This window comes from Cibotium barometz, chromosome 60 (genome assembly GCF_041138505.1).
Source record: "Cibotium barometz isolate CiBa-2024 chromosome 60, ASM4113850v1, whole genome shotgun sequence".
In the NCBI taxonomy this organism is placed as follows: Eukaryota; Viridiplantae; Streptophyta; class Polypodiopsida; order Cyatheales; family Cibotiaceae; genus Cibotium; species Cibotium barometz.
Window position 1 is genome coordinate 34692059 of NC_141105.1, and position 15663 is coordinate 34707721.

A 15663-nucleotide genomic window follows, 5' to 3' on the forward strand; every position below is an offset into this window, starting at 1 on the left:
CAAAGGTGTGTCAACCTCAAAGGCTCAAGAGTCAAAGCCGTAAGAAGGCGACTATGAAGTGATTACTGAAGGGAGTAGTGCTAAGTGTGCTTAGAAGGGGACAGGAGAACAAGCATTGATGATCTTGGGTGCTGGAGGCTGGATCCCAAGGGTCCACGAGTCCACCCTCCCCGCATCTCTCTTTTTTGTTTGCAACTTTGCATTCAAATCTTGCTTGCGTATGTGCGTGCACAACACAACAAGCAAAGAAGCAAGGCTGGCATTTCTGACACTTCTACCAAGGGCTGCACATGAGAAATCTTATATTTTTAAAGAGCTTGGATGGGCCCTTGCGCTTTGTGGTGATGGTGGAGGACACGATATTTCATCCAGATTCCAAGCGTCTCAATTCTGTAGAAAACATTAGAATGTAGCATTCCCTTGCATAATAGCCACCGTCGGTAGTTTAATCAATATATAGTGCTCATTGAACTGATCTAAGCGCCCACTCGTTAATCAATTAACTAAGCGCCCACTCGTTAATTCCCAACTGGGCTAACGTTGAGCGAATCGCCTTCTAATCATTGTTGTACCTTAAATTAACTCCTTTGTTGTGTTGATTAGCTTTTTACCCTTGCTTCTTTATTTCTTTCGTTTTTGTCAATTTATGGGTTGTCCTGCGGCCCGCCCAGCATGAGTAGACGTCAAGTTAATCCACTGCTGTGTAATTACCATGGAAAAAACCGTTCAATTAACTCGATCGATTAAATGGTAGCCTTAAACCAATTGCGATCATTGCGTGCCTATGCATGCATGCATAGATAGATTACAACACGTCAACAACTTTCATATCAACTTTTGCCTACCCCATGACAAATGAGTCAATGACTAATACCACAAAACTCGACTGTATCCGTGATCATAAGACGCTGCTATGCAAGAATTTTCTGAGGTGAAGTGAGATGATACTGTGGTATGTACACCCCCAACATTGAATGCCACAAACCACCTAACTTCTCATGTGTCGGTACCCATGTGAGAGATGGGCCAATCAACAAATGCTAGACGTTGGGCCAGCGTATAATTATATGGGAGCAAAAGCAAAGGTCCACAAGCGATGCTGTACAGAGAGAGAGGGTTGGCTTTATGCCTTTAGTATCTCTAATTAATATGTTCTGTTTGTATCCTCAAGGTTAGGAACATCCCTTTAGTGAGGTGAAATTGAACCCATGTGAAAAAACAGTTTAGAAGAAGGTAATACATATCTCTGTAGAATGGGCTACCAGTTACACAGTACATGGACCTACATGCATGCATTGTTTGGGTATTAAAAGGCTTCAGAGAGCCCCTTGTTGGAGCAGAGGCCAAGTATGGCTAGGATCTCTCTCCCCCTGCTGCTAGCCTTATGGGCTTTCGTTGTTGTGACCCAATTAGCTTTTGCCTCTCAATCGGAAGAGCAAAGTATTAAGGTTTCAAGTGTCTCTGTGGAGGGCATTGTGTTTTGTGATCAATGCCTGCAGAATAAGATAACCAAGAGTAGCAACCTTCTCAAAGGTACTGAAGCAGCTTTTGGCTAGCGAAGGGGGTCGATGTGTGTGTTTATTGCCTGTAGAAGAGATCAGGTCTGATCTTCACATGCATGCGTATCATGGGTTGTTACTAATAAGGCAATGTAGCTTGTCTACGTGATCACTAGTACGTTTATGTCGGTTTGTATGTAGTCTTTATTGCTAAATCGTCTCACGGTGTAGTTAGAAGAGGATCCTGCATGTCATGAATGATCCCTGATTATTGCCAGCTAGGCTGATCGCGCAGAGCGTGGTGTATCCTTTGTTTTAAGAGTTATTGGATTGGAGGGTGGTTACATAGAAATACGATCTACTTGATTCTCAAGTCAGTTACTGCGTGTTGATAGTTTCTCCACCAATGATTCTCTTGAACACAGTATGTGGTAGGGATCAGAGCATATGCTGCAGCGCTTTGCAGTTGATCGAATGATCTGCATGGCAATCTGTCACGTAGGGCTAGAAAAACCTCACAAGAGTGTTCAGTTTCGACTTTCGAGCGTGCTGCAATCAGGAGCACAAGCTGTTTATTAGAATTCCAAGGCATTCTAGAACATCTTCTTTAATTAAAGGCGGCCTCGAATTCTAGTGTAGATTCCGTTTGAAATTGTTACGTTTCGTGATTAGTAGTTCTCTAAACTGACGTATTAAAATGACTGACCTCATGCAGGCGCACAGGTCTCATTGATATGTGACACCCAATCGAAGGAGGGGGCCGAAGCAATTGAGGTGGCCGTCACCACAGACGAGAAGGGGCGATTTGCAGCGGCGTTACCACCTGAAGCCTTCGATGGAACCGGCAGAATAAGCTGTGCCGCCGAGCTCCGACAAAGCCCGCGCAAGTCATGCCAGCTTCCAGCTACTCCCCGCCGAACTTCACCAGAATTCTCCCGCCAAGGTGCCATCGGTGGCAAGGTCCTCTACAGCGTTGGCACCCTCAGCTATCGTCCAAAATCTGCAGGCATGTTCTGTGCCCAAGCTAGTTATTACTCGCCAAGTGTCCCCTCACCCGTCTATAAGCCGCCCGTTGAGAAACCACCTGTAGTGATACCGCCAGTCTATAAGCCGCCCGTTGAGAAACCCCCTGTAGTGATACCGCCAGTCTATAAGCCGCCCGTTGAGAAACCCCCTGTAGTGACACCGCCAGTCTATAAGCCGCCCGTTGAGAAACCGCCTGTAGTGATACCGCCAGTCTATAAGCCGCCCGTTGAGAAACCGCCTGTAGTTACACCGCCAGTCTATAAGCCGCCTGTAGAGAAACCACCAGTCTACAAACCACCCGTTGAGATTCCGCCAGTCTACAAGCCGCCCGTAGAGAAACCTCCAGTCTACAAGCCGCCCGTAGAGAAACCACCAGTCTACAAACCACCCGTTGAGATTCCGCCAGTCTACAAGCCGCCCGTTGAGCAACCGCCAGTCTACAAGCCGCCTGTTGAGAAACCTCCAGTTTACGAATCGCCTGTAGAGCAACCACCAGTCTACAAACCTCCCGTAGAGAAACCACCCATGGAACAACCGCCAGTCTACAAACCGCCCATGGAGAAACCACCTGTCTACAAGCCACCAGTTGAGAAACCACCTGTTTACATGCCACCAGTTGAGAAGCCGCCCACCTACAAACCCCCGGCCTACTCGGAACCCAAATTCAAATTCCCCAAATTCCAATTCCCTAAATTCAAGTTACCAAAATTCAGCTTCCCCAAGTTCAAATTCCCTTACCCCAAGGACAAATACCCCCCTAAGTACCCTATTAAACCTTAACCTATGTGCTTCCTCTACCTAACCTTAAGTCGTCTTTGCCTTCCTACCTCCTATTTGTAATAATTATTTTAACCCCTACTACCCTAACTTCATTTTCTCATTCCCTTCTATTATCATAAGTGTCATTACTATGTCCCATCTTGTTAAAAAAAAATATTCCTATTAATAAAAGTTTCCAAACTTTTTCCATAAAGTTACAAAATTGCAATGTGAGTACACCAAAATTTTGATTGGTAATTTATCATTGAAAGTTCTTTAAGCCCTTTGATTAGTATGTCAAACTTTTATTTATGCCCACCTCGGTTCGAATCTTGGTTTGCAACGGGTGATTTCAAGTGTTCTTATATCGCAGGGTGTGGTGTGTAAGTAATATGGCAAAAAATGGGGTAGCCCTTCGTCCACTCATTGGGGGACAAATTGGCTAGACCATCAAAGTTTGATCTTGCTTCCCATTTAGGTTTGAATCTTACTTTGCATCACATAATCCTTCAAGGGTACTTGGCATAGTTGCTATGACACTAAAATAATCTTCTTCGTGAGGTGTGAGTGATAAAGCAAAAATGGGCTAGCCTTCTTCCGCCCATTATGCGACAAATTGGCTAGCTTGTTAAACTTTGATTCATGCTCACTTGAGTTCGGATCTTGGTGTGTGCAGGATAATTCTTCAAGGATTTTTGCATGACTTTTAAACTATGCTTCGTGGGGTGTGTGAATAATAAGGCAAAATGGGGCTATAGCCCTTCTGTTGCCCAAAATGGGGCTATAGCCCTTTTGTTGCCCCCACCATGTGACAAATTGGCTAGCTCATCAAACTTTGAATTATGTCCACCTAGGTCGAATCTTGATTTGCGCGTTGGGTAATATAACTATGAGGTTAAAGCAATCTTCTTTGTGGGGTATGCGACTAATAAAGAAAAATGGGCTAACCCTTCTATTGTGCATCGTGGGGCAGATTGGCCAACTCATCAAATTTTGATTCATGCCCACTTGGGGTTTGTGAGTAAGAAAGCAATTACTAGCTAGCCTTTATGCCGCCCATCGCGGAGCAGATTGGCTAGCTTCTCAATCTGCCCACCTAGGTTCGTACACCTTGGTTTGCGTCCAGTAATTTTTCAATGGTTCTCGGAAGAGTTACTACGGTGTTAAAATTCTCTTCTTCTTCCTCCGCCATCATGCGTCCCTTGGGGTCTAAATTTAAGAGTTGGTATCACTAATCACTAATTATAGGATACATAGTGGTTACGAGGCAATCACGTGAAAGGTTTTCACAAGACTAGGTGCTCCTTTCATGCTATTGTTTTAGTGCAATGGTGTATTGCATTGTTTTTGTAGCTTCGATTTCTATCTTTAAAAAACCCCTACCCAAGCACACTAGTTTTGGCAAAATGATTTTGTTTTTTGTTTTTATTCTTGGCTAGTTGTTAAGTCTTGTCACATCAAGAAAATTAGAAAAAGTATTTTTAGAAATAAGGCACCAAAACGTTTTCTTTGCGTGCCTAAATTAATAAGTGTGTGGTGCGGGACAAAGATGAAAATCTCTAAGGTTTCTTTAAGGTCAAAAACTTTCCAACTATCAGAAAAATGAATCTAGACGTCTTCAATTTGCATGTGTGGGCACGTGGTTGACAAGACGTCCTTTTTTTAGGTGATGCATGGTCATGCAATCATTTGTTTTCCTACCTGCTGTCGTCTTCCTGGAAATGGTGTGCTTTTGCACCGGTTTCGGCCTTGTCATCTTCATTAAATGTGTTGTTATTCGCACGTGCTTGTGCAATTGCCTATTCTTGTGGAGACGTCCTGGTTCTCGATATTCTCTGTCGCCCATGATTTCGAAAGGCACCTTCTACATCACTCTGCATGTCATTCTATGATTGGCTTTTGTGCACGCTTGCCAAATGAATGTGCTTCTCGACTTGTTCTAGAGGACCTTCGCACAATGTCCTTCTGCAAGTGGCCGTCTTTCCGGGCACGTCCTTCTTCTTGACATTTTTCCATGCTCGTGCTTCTGGTTACACTGTTGTCCTTTGTTTAGTTCTTTGACATTCATATCCTTCCTTCACATGCCATGTTCTACATTGCTCTCTACATGTCGTTTTATCATTGGTTTATGTTCATGTTCGTCATATTGTCCTATGCCATTCTTTTTTGGACTCTATATTGCTTATTAATGAGGGTTAGTGCTCCTTCTCTACTGTTTATTTAAGAACGGTCACTACTCCTTCTCATGCCTCCTAGAAGGAAAGAACTTCATGACATTAGCAATGTCATGAAAGTTGACCGACGTCCTTGTTCTTCCTCCTTGCTCTGTTATGAGGGGGAACCGTCGATATCCACCATACCAAGGGCTCAGTTTGATTGATTGTCCTCGAGCGATCCTCTCGAGTTAACACACCTCTAGAAGGCCCGTCCAGTGTTCGCAACATCCATGTGGTCAACAGAAAGCCCGCTCATTTGGTGTGTATCTCTTCCTTTGAACTTGGTTCATTCATGGTTCTTGCTATATGCTTTTTCATACTTGCTTTTCGATCATGTGTTTTCTTATTCTGTTTATCGCCTTCTTCATGTGCAGGGTCATCAAAACCTACCAGCAAAGGTAAACGGCCAACATCATACCCATCTGTGCAGGCTCTGAGAAATGATAAGCGTACCGACTCAGACAATTTGTCCAGAAGATACCTCAGTTTCCAATAGAGACGAAGACCAAACCATTTGAAGTGTTGGTGACTGTTGCCATTGGAAATGTAGACATCAATGTCTTCTGTTGTGGGAACCACTCGAAGAGTTCGTGACAAGGGAGTGCTTGAAGGGGTTGTTTGCACTGGAGAAAGGAGGCACTCTGAATCATTTACACTTTCAAATGGTAGTCACTCTGATGGCTCCATCACTGATAAGCATTAGCAAGGTCATCAAATGATACATGGGTTGGGACTTCTTCAAACTAGAGGGTGGTATAGTCATGTGCATTGGTTTATGGCAAATAACAATGCATACATTTAAAGGCATGCTTGGCTATTGCATGAAAGACTAGCACAAGCCAGACTTCAAGTTATTCTCGCATAATATATCCAATGAGGAGATAACAAGAGGGCGGCAGCTTTATGCTCTTTATGGACAAGCTGGTTCAAAGAACAAAGTCTGCTTGTCACCCGTTAATCTTTTTGAACGGGGTTATGTGTTCATGGATAACTACATTGCTAATAACAAGCTTAGTGCCTCACTGCAAAGCACGTTTTTGAGAATGGTTCGTACTGGTAAATATTATCCAACGGTATCTTGAATAATTCCAAAGATAGGAAATGACATGAGTAGAAGAAGGTCTTCAACGATTTGGAAAGTGATGAAGCTCCCTCACTTGACATAATGCATAGATATAGATCCCAATGCAAGATACTTCGACCTCCTATATGGTCAGTCCACCATGGATGAAGATGGTAATGATACAAATGAAGATACCGATGTGGAGCATACAGTCGTGGCAATGCAGATGCATGTCTGAATGACTTGGATGAGCATGATACATAGCCGGGTAGCCGTAAGCAACACTGTCATCATTGATGATGATCAGAATGGTCATGCCCAACAAGACTACAACGCATCGTATCTTTCTGTTTTGGAGAAAACTGCGAACTTTAAAAAAGCCATCGTCAATGGTGATGACTACGTCCTGCTCTCACCTAGTGTCTATAAATTTGTTGGAAGAAGCTTGCTTCCTCTAGTCTACTTACAATTCTCTATTGAAAAGAAGTCTGTGTTTTGGGTGGGACTTTGTAAGTATCTCCTCTTTGTGGCTTTCACGACAACTATGTGTCGTCCGGGCTCATTATATTGTCGTTTGTAAAAATCCATTGTAATAAACTATTCTCCATTCAAATGCTTACTTCATTGTACAAAGATATATATAAATGTAGTCTCTAATATTTGCAAGCTGCCATCATTTACATTTAAATTCTTCGGCATGCCATTTGTAAAACCTCCTTGTAGACAACATTGGTTGTGAAGACTTCATTTGAACCTCTTGCGCCGCTTTCATATTCCACAATATGCTTTACACACACTTCCACTGCATCGGATGATCTAACACGTGACATAGCAACGTACAGTTATCCATGTTGTGTGAATACTTGTGTGGCTAGATACAGTCCCAATACACTCAATGTTTGTCCTTGGGACTTATTTATTGATATACCAAAAGCTAACCTGAAAGGAAACAAAAGGCAATTGAAGCATAGTAGGCATAAATGTTATCCTGGGAATAAAGACTCTGTCTCCAATGTTTGTACCTGTAATGATTTCTGCTTCTATCACCTTTGAGTTAAATTGCTTGCATATCAATCTAGTACCATTACAAAGTCCCCGTTTCGAGGGTCCAAATTGCGAAGCAGAATGATAGGGACATTAATCTTTAGAAGTAAGCGGTGAGGAGGGTAACCACCACCTAAGTTCAAAATGTTCAAGTACTCAATTGGATACAGTATTGCGTCAAGAAACAATAGAATCTGCACTGAGGTATTCTCTTTCAAGACCAGGCAACGAACTCAAGGCGAGTTCATTGATCTCATTAACCTCTAAATTTCATGGTGCAAGAATAGCACGGTCTTTGAAGAAGCATGCATAATCCTCAACTCTCTAAAGATCTTTGTATACCCATTCTACCAAACTCAAAACAGAGTTGCCATGGATCAACATTTGCGGTGAAATTACCACTCTGCCTTCATTGTTTGGCTGACCTATAGTGCCATCCCCAATTTGTAATGTCTATTTGGCAAATTCATGTTCTATACCATTATGAGCACTTTGTCTAACCTGCATGTTTTGGGTGAGCTTTAAAACACTCACATATCTCCAAATATGTGAGCGGCATAACGTTCAATATCAACAATGTCCTCACACGATCCCTTTGGCACAACCAGTAAGATTTGCTTGAAGTGACCACCAAAGAGCATAACTTTTCCACCAAACACTGTATCACTTTGCATAATGTCCTTCAATGTCATGTCTAGCACTTGATATGCGTACCTATGCATCATTGGAGCCTCATCCCAAATGATTAACCTTGTAAGCTTCAACACCTCAGCCAATGGGCTATTAGATTTGATTCCACATGTGCTAGAAGCATTGAGTACCAATGGGATTTTCAAATGTGAGTGAGCTGTACGACCATTTAAGAGTAGCATTTTGCCTGATCCACCTGGTCTATCAAGGAAAATAACACCACCCTGGTTCAAAGAAACAACTCTAAGGATAGTATCAAATGCTCTTGATTGACAACTATTAAGACTCCTTTCCATGGAAACAGACAAATCAGCCTGCTGAACAGAATCAAACATCATCTCTTCCATCAGCAAACCATTGTTGATAGTGGCAACACTTGATCTATCTGGAATAGGCAACCCTTCAAAATTAGCTAATCGCTTTCCATATACTGAATGACAAACACCAACATCATCGACACACCCTCTCGGCTGCACAATGAATGGAAAAAATCTTCTGAAAGTTCGGCGGAGAATTTGGCCCAAAGCTGCCCAAGGTATATTGGGTCACAAAAAACCATTATAATGACAAACAATTCATGTAGCTGGAATCCTGTATTCTGAATTGCAGCTTCATGGAGACACATGTACCACTCCTCATCACTCTCCAGCATCCCTCTGGCTTCACATGCAGCCTTAAAACATGGATACAAATGTCCATTCAGTGTTCGCAAATCCTCAAAAAATTTGCACCCTTTGCACACTGTGAGTAGCATCCGTAAGTGATATTGCGCACCTGCACTTGGACTAACATTATACATACGTCCAATCATATTTTTCCTTTTCCTTTTATTCCATGAGCGAAGAGCTAAATTCCACACCCACTTTGCAAGGGAAATCAACATATAGTAAGCTATTTGTATCTGCATACAATTGATTGGCTTTGAACCATTCAGTGAGAGATGTTCTTTGGTTTCTGTCACAACTAATCACATCACACAAGTCATCCTGGTCATTGAAAAGCACATTATTATGCATTGGGAGATAAACATGTAACCTTTGTATATCGGGCTTTTCATCGTGCAAATCATATTGATATATGTGCCAGCATGCCTCTGAAGCAGAAACGTACTGTGCATCCAGATATTGACTAATCTCATCTCAATAACCCCATTTCTGTCTTACAACCATTAAGGGAAGGGTGGAGTCTATAAGGGGCCTTTTATTTGGCAGTTTAAGGAATTGTGTAAAATAATTATCATGCTTTGACCAAGGCTAGAGTGGTGGGGCATCCAACCTAGAGGTGCCTCAAAAAAAGCCTTTTTCTTTTTTCTTTTCCAAAAAGTTGGATTGAAGATTTAACTAAATTTTACAATGGTTACTCCACTTCCCTCCTTCTTGGGATTTGAATTTCAGATTCTATTCCCTTCTCTCTCTCTTACTTTTTTCCCTCCTAGGTTACAGAAAAGTGCAGATCTACTTTCTCTCTCTACACTCTCTCTAAAACGTCCTTTTCTGATTCTCTCACATCTCCCTCACCTATATTCACTTCCCTCACCCATGTTGCCTTCCCTCCATCATCTTCCTCCTCTCTCTCTTACTTTTTTCCATCCTAGGTTGTAGAGTGATTGCAGATTTGCATTCTCTCTCTAAAACCTCCTTTTCTCATTCTCTCACATCTCCCTCACCTATATTCCCTTCCCTCACCCATGTTGCATTCCCTCCATCATTTCCCTTCTCTTTTTCATCCTAGGTTGCAGGGAGACTACAGATCTGCATTCTCTCTCTACATCCTCTCTCTAAAAACACCATTGGAGCAATATGTCTCCTCTCCCTCAACCATATCCCTTTCCAAGAGAGGCTACATGTAGAACTATAGTCTTTCTTTATAATCTCTCACTAAAACTTATTCATTCTCTCTCTTCATCATCATCTTTACTCATAGGCTTGAAGGTACTACCTCCATATCCAACTATATTTCAACCTTTGCTCTACTTTCTCTATTCCTCCTTCAATGCCTCTTCAAGATATCACAAACACTCCATGAAAATTTTGCTTGCACGTTGACCTTGATCCGGATGCTACATTGCGTAGTAAAAGAGTGACTCAAAATGCACCCTTAGCTTTGCATCAACTCCGAATGAAAGGTCACAAAGATTTGTGGATAGATGGCTCTCTCTATCCAATGGATCCCCTCTCTGGTGCTCCACCTTTGTTTCAGATCATAACAATGCTCCTCCAATTTATTGGTGATGGTTACAATGGCTTGCTTGGTTACTACATGCGGTTGCATTCCCTCTTCTTGGATGAGGCCCAAAAAAGGATCCAAGTGGAATCCTCATTTCATCAGCTCCAATGCAACTACACAAAGGAAGTGAAGAGCCTTAATCAGAAGGTTGTTGACCTAACAAAGAAACTAGAATCGTAGTGGAGGGAGTCTGATGAGCGGTTCAGATCATTTGTCCGTGTGTCACCGCCGATAACTATGTGCATCTTCAAAACTCCACATGCAATATGAGGCATCGTATTAACCCCCTCACTCATTTTCCTTTAGGGTTCCAAGCAAGGAAGCGCAAGCGACAATCGGTGGAGCTACTTGCCAACAGCAATAGCGGAGCAAGGAAGAGGCGGCTTTGAGCAACAAGGTTACCTTTCTCCAATTTATTATTTCTTGCATTGCCATCATGTTATCAATGTAACTCTAATCTTGCATTGCCATTTTATTATTTCTTGCATTGGTTCATGCTACCAATGTTATTGCGATTTTATTATTTCTTGCATTGCAATCATGAATATCAACTTCATTTGCAGACATTTTGCCAATGCAATGATGGGGTGTGGTGTTGGGGCACGTCCAGCATGTGCTAGTCTATTGAAACACGTTGTCAAGGCCAAGGATATCTTGCAGATGCTACAGGATGACTCATCCTATGAGAAGACGGTCCAATTATTGTGTCAAAAGTTCTTTGGTGAGCTTAAGGATTTAGTTAGTCCGCGAATAATGATGGAGACATGCGATGCAGCAGGCGTGAGCAGAAAAGGGTATGAAGCAATTTACAATTTGATTACCTTGGCTCACAAGGCCAAAGGACTTCTTCGGCCATTGCTCCCAACCCCTTATAGTGTTGCAATGGCAAAGAAATGTGCAAACTCTAATGTTGCAAGCATGTTAGGGGGCTTCAAGTGTGTCCAGGAAACTTTGCCACTCTCGAAGACAAAGAGCTTTCAATATAACAACTTCAACAATGTTTATGTTGATGTTGAGATGATCCAAAGGGCAATGATCATGTATTATGGACTAACACATGAGGAATGTGACGGTAAAGTTATTTTTTGTTCTGAAGCTAGATGAATGCTAGATAGTGAAGGGTCATCGACTTGAACGAGTGAGCCTAACCCTCATGAACAGAGCTCTACAAGGTGAAGATATGGGGGAACATCAAGTTCCCAATGATCCAGTGGGTAGAAGAGCATATTGAAGATGAGGAATCAACTTCGAGAGTTCAAACAAGAAGGAAGAAGAAGCTAGCACAAGAGTATTTTGGTGTTCAATCCGAGAAGAACATCTAGTGGCTAGTAGCATTTGAGCTCCCACATGAGACACATGACACACATGGTATTTTCATCAAACGAGCATTCCAAACATAATCTCCCAGCAAACTAAAGGGTGAAAGCTTCATGTACAAGGTGTTGGAAGCTTTGATGTTGAATGACACATGGCAGGTGACTTGAAGACATGCATGTTAGGGCGCAAACTAGGTGCAAACACCATGTACCCTTGTATTTATTGTTGCCACACCAATGTGGACTCAAGTACTAATCTGAAGGGCTCTCAAAAGGCAAGCAGTGGAAATGGCAAGGGTGGCAAGGGTACAGTTGTTGAGGGTGTGGTACCAAGGGTAATGCCAAGTCACAGAGTACAAAACTAGAGGGCACTAAAATTAGTGCAACAAACAAGAGCTCTATGCAGTGGTTTCAAGGCATTATGAGTTGTGGTAGGACTACACCACCTAATCGTGGACTAGCAGGACAAGGACTAGAAACCGGTCTTAAATATTCCTCTGAGTTGTGTCCATGTTTACTTATTGCATGCAAGGCTTAAAATCCTTGATAATCTATTGGAGTTGCATGTGAATTATGCTTGGAATATGGAGCCTGTAGAAAGACGGGAAGAATGTGTATGGGCTTTGGAAGTGATTCTATTAGGTGTGGGATTGCATGGTGGAGTAGTGACCCTTACAAAGGACACAAAAAACTCAGGCTCAACACAAGATAATCCCAGCAAAATCTGCATGGGTGGAGCCAAGGCGAGGCATCTTCTATCCAACCATTCAGAATAATCGAAAAGCCACACCGAGTTTGAAATTTGGAAGGAAATTTGTGATGTAACCACATACAAAGGGAATGATGCAGCACTTGGCCTGAAACGTGCACGTGTTTGGGAATCATTAGACAACATGGTAAAATTATTGGAGAAGCCTAAGCTCAACAACGATGAAATAGATGTTTTGAAAGAAGAAATCAAGAAATTCATTGAGCACATGGTCGAGGCATGGGGAGAAACTCACATCACACATTACATGGTAATCTCTATTTCTGGCTCTTCTTTATGGTTATCACTAATTCAAGGTCTCTGGGTCTCATTTAATTCTTTACAGCATATATTGTGTGCGCATGCACCTTATTTTCTAGACGAGTATGGCTCTCTGGCTCTTTGGAGCACCCAGGCATGGAACGATCCCATTATCAGGCCAAGGCTATTTATTTCAAGAACACACGCCATGGCGGTGGATCCACAAAAAGCAACGCTTTGCACGAATTATTCAATTGGTTTTATAGGAGTTTGGGCAGCCTGCAAGGGCAACCAAAAGTCACGCGGCAATATTTGTCTACAATGACGCAAATAGTGAAGACAGTGAACGCGTCGCGCACCCAAGCTTACCACAATTCACACGCAAGGGAAGGGTTACACCGTTGGGTTGCCAAGCGGCGTCGATGTGGCTCAAGATGGCTCTCTGAATGGTACTAGCCATTAATTTAAAATTTATAAGCTTTTTCTAAATTTTTTTTAAAATACTTATGTCCTATATAAGCTCAACCTCATTAAAAGTTCATTTTATAATCTTAGGCTTTGAGAGAGAGCTCACCCTATGGCTTTGCATGGCACAAACTAAACAGACTGCTCGCAAGACTTCCAAGGAGGGTGACACTATCCAACCACACTCACCTGCAGTAGTACGCCGTCGTGGTGCATGCATTTTCTTGTGCTCGTTCTCGTACGTGACAAACTCCAACAATGGACCAGGATCAACAAGGGGGAGCAACGACGGAACAATAAGGGGAGAATCAAGTGGGGCAACAAGTGGGGGGGGTGCAACAGGGAGCAACGGTTGGCCAACAAGTCGGGGGGATCAACAGGGAGTGGCGGGGTGGCAACAAGGCGGGGGGATCAACAAGGAGCACAAGGGGTAGGGCTCAGTGAAGTTGGGTTGAATACTGTGGAGACAGGGCCTTCTACAACCCAAACATTTTTGGAGATCTCAGCAATATACTCAATGAGAGCATGCATGGGCATGCCACACCTTTGATGGCATAGCACACCCCACTCCCTGACACATACCTTACTAAAAATGTCTCACATGAGGAGAATCGACGACGATGGGTGTTGGAGGAGTAGGCAAGGCTTCTAGCACTACTTGAGGAGGAACGTGCACGACAAGAACATGCTATGGAGGAAGGGCTAAAGGTGGCGGAAGTGGAGAGGAAGACCCAAGAGGAAATGGCAGAGCGAGCAGATTGTAGAGGAGGAGAACCGCAAGGTTGCAGAAGACCTTCAAAGGTAGCTAGAGCAAAGAACGCCCATCATCGCCCAGAAGGAATGTGCCAGGAAGACAACAAGAAAGAGGAAGGCCATGCACTTACCGCCGCCTGCTCAAGGGAGGCCTCAAGCACAACAAGAGGGTACGCAGCAAAGGCACGAGGAAGAGGATGTGCAGCAAAGGAAAGAAAAAAATCAGAAGTTCAGGAATGATGCACCAGCTTGGGAGCGTAGACCACAACCACCCCCTAAAATCAAGAAGAAGTACAAGTCTAGGCCCGGCACAGTCGCTTTACGAGAAATCTGGCAATATTAGAAAAGCACTGAACTCCTCATCCGCAAAGCCCCATTATCTCGTCTTGTCAGAGAAGTAATGCAAGAATATAGTGATAGGGTGGAGCGCATACAATACACTTGGGGCATTGCAGGAGGCTGTGGGAAGAAGTTATAGTTTCGCTCTTCCAAGACTCCGTGCTTTGCCATGTCCATGCAAAGCGTGTCATGCTAAAGACAGTGGATATGGGACTTGCTATGCGGCTTTGAATGAATGACTGTATCAAGAGGGGAGCACATAACACTTAGATCCCCACTCATTTTGCCCTTTTTTGTATGCCTATGTACCCCATGGGCTCTATTGTGTGATGTAATCAAGCTTTATAATAGAATTTCAATGTTTTGGTCTCTCCACCTTTCATCTTTTTTTCAAGTGCACACACATTTTGTACGCTAAGTGTAATCACATTTCAAGTGAAAAATTTGAAGTTTGGGAATGGCATAATTAAGGCCAACTGGGCCCATTACAAAGCCAACCGGGCCCATTATCACCGTCAAATCGCTTTTGGGAGCACCGTTGGCAAAAATTGAAGCAAAAAGGGGGGTGTGCGCTACGGCACTTGAATGTCACAAGCACCCTGTTAAAACATTGAACATTTTATTCATAGTCACTTTAAATTATTTTTTTAAACATGGAACAATACACAACTGTATTCAAAATAAGCTAGAAGAGTTTTATTTCATCGTCCCCCCCTGAGATACAAAAGAGGAGAGGTATATATCTTCAGACCTTGGCCATACAAGATAAGGATGTTACAAGTTCTTTAGAAGATCTTTCATCTTCGTAAGAGCAGGGGTTCCCTCAATAGTTTTTTTCTGTAGGTTACTCGCTATAACTTGTGGGGAATCGATACCCTGGGCTAGAGACATACCACAATGTCCCAGGCCATGGGGGTAGTTACCTACTACAAATGCCCACAAGGGAGCTTCCCTATTCACCAGGATGCACTTATGGGCATTGCTGGCTAAGGGGTGTTCATAGATTATACCACTCAAGGCCTTGCACTTTATCAAATCCGCATGTGCCTCTTGAGAGTGATCCATATGGAATACTCTAATTGTAGAAGGGTCCCGGCTGTAGGGAGATAGTGCCACAAGGAGCTGTCTCGGCCTTCAATGGAAACCCGAACACTGCTCCCACGTGTTGCAAATCGGTCGATAGTGAATGCGGTCTGCAAAACTTAGAGATATAAGTACACAAAAAGCATGATTGCACACTAGGAGACACGTACGAAGT

At 43.0% G+C, this 15663-nt stretch overlaps 1 protein-coding gene and 1 long non-coding RNA gene across 2 annotated transcripts; one reads left to right on the forward strand and one right to left on the reverse strand.

Moving 5' to 3' along the window:
- The first annotated feature begins 1349 nt into the window (after positions 1-1349).
- On the forward strand, positions 1350-3498 carry LOC147605278 (uncharacterized). The gene is made up of 2 exons (XM_086794327.1): positions 1350-1533; positions 2215-3498. Exons 1-2 carry the CDS (start codon positions 1350-1352, stop codon positions 3303-3305), a joined length of 1275 nt encoding a protein of 424 aa, XP_086650453.1. The 3' UTR covers positions 3306-3498.
- On the reverse strand, positions 1591-2978 carry LOC147605279 (uncharacterized). The gene is made up of 2 exons (XR_015265258.1): positions 2896-2978; positions 1591-2865 (listed from the first exon to the last, which is right to left on the reverse strand). It is a non-coding gene; the product is annotated as an uncharacterized LOC147605279 (long non-coding RNA).
- Positions 3499-15663: the final 12165 nt, after the last annotated feature.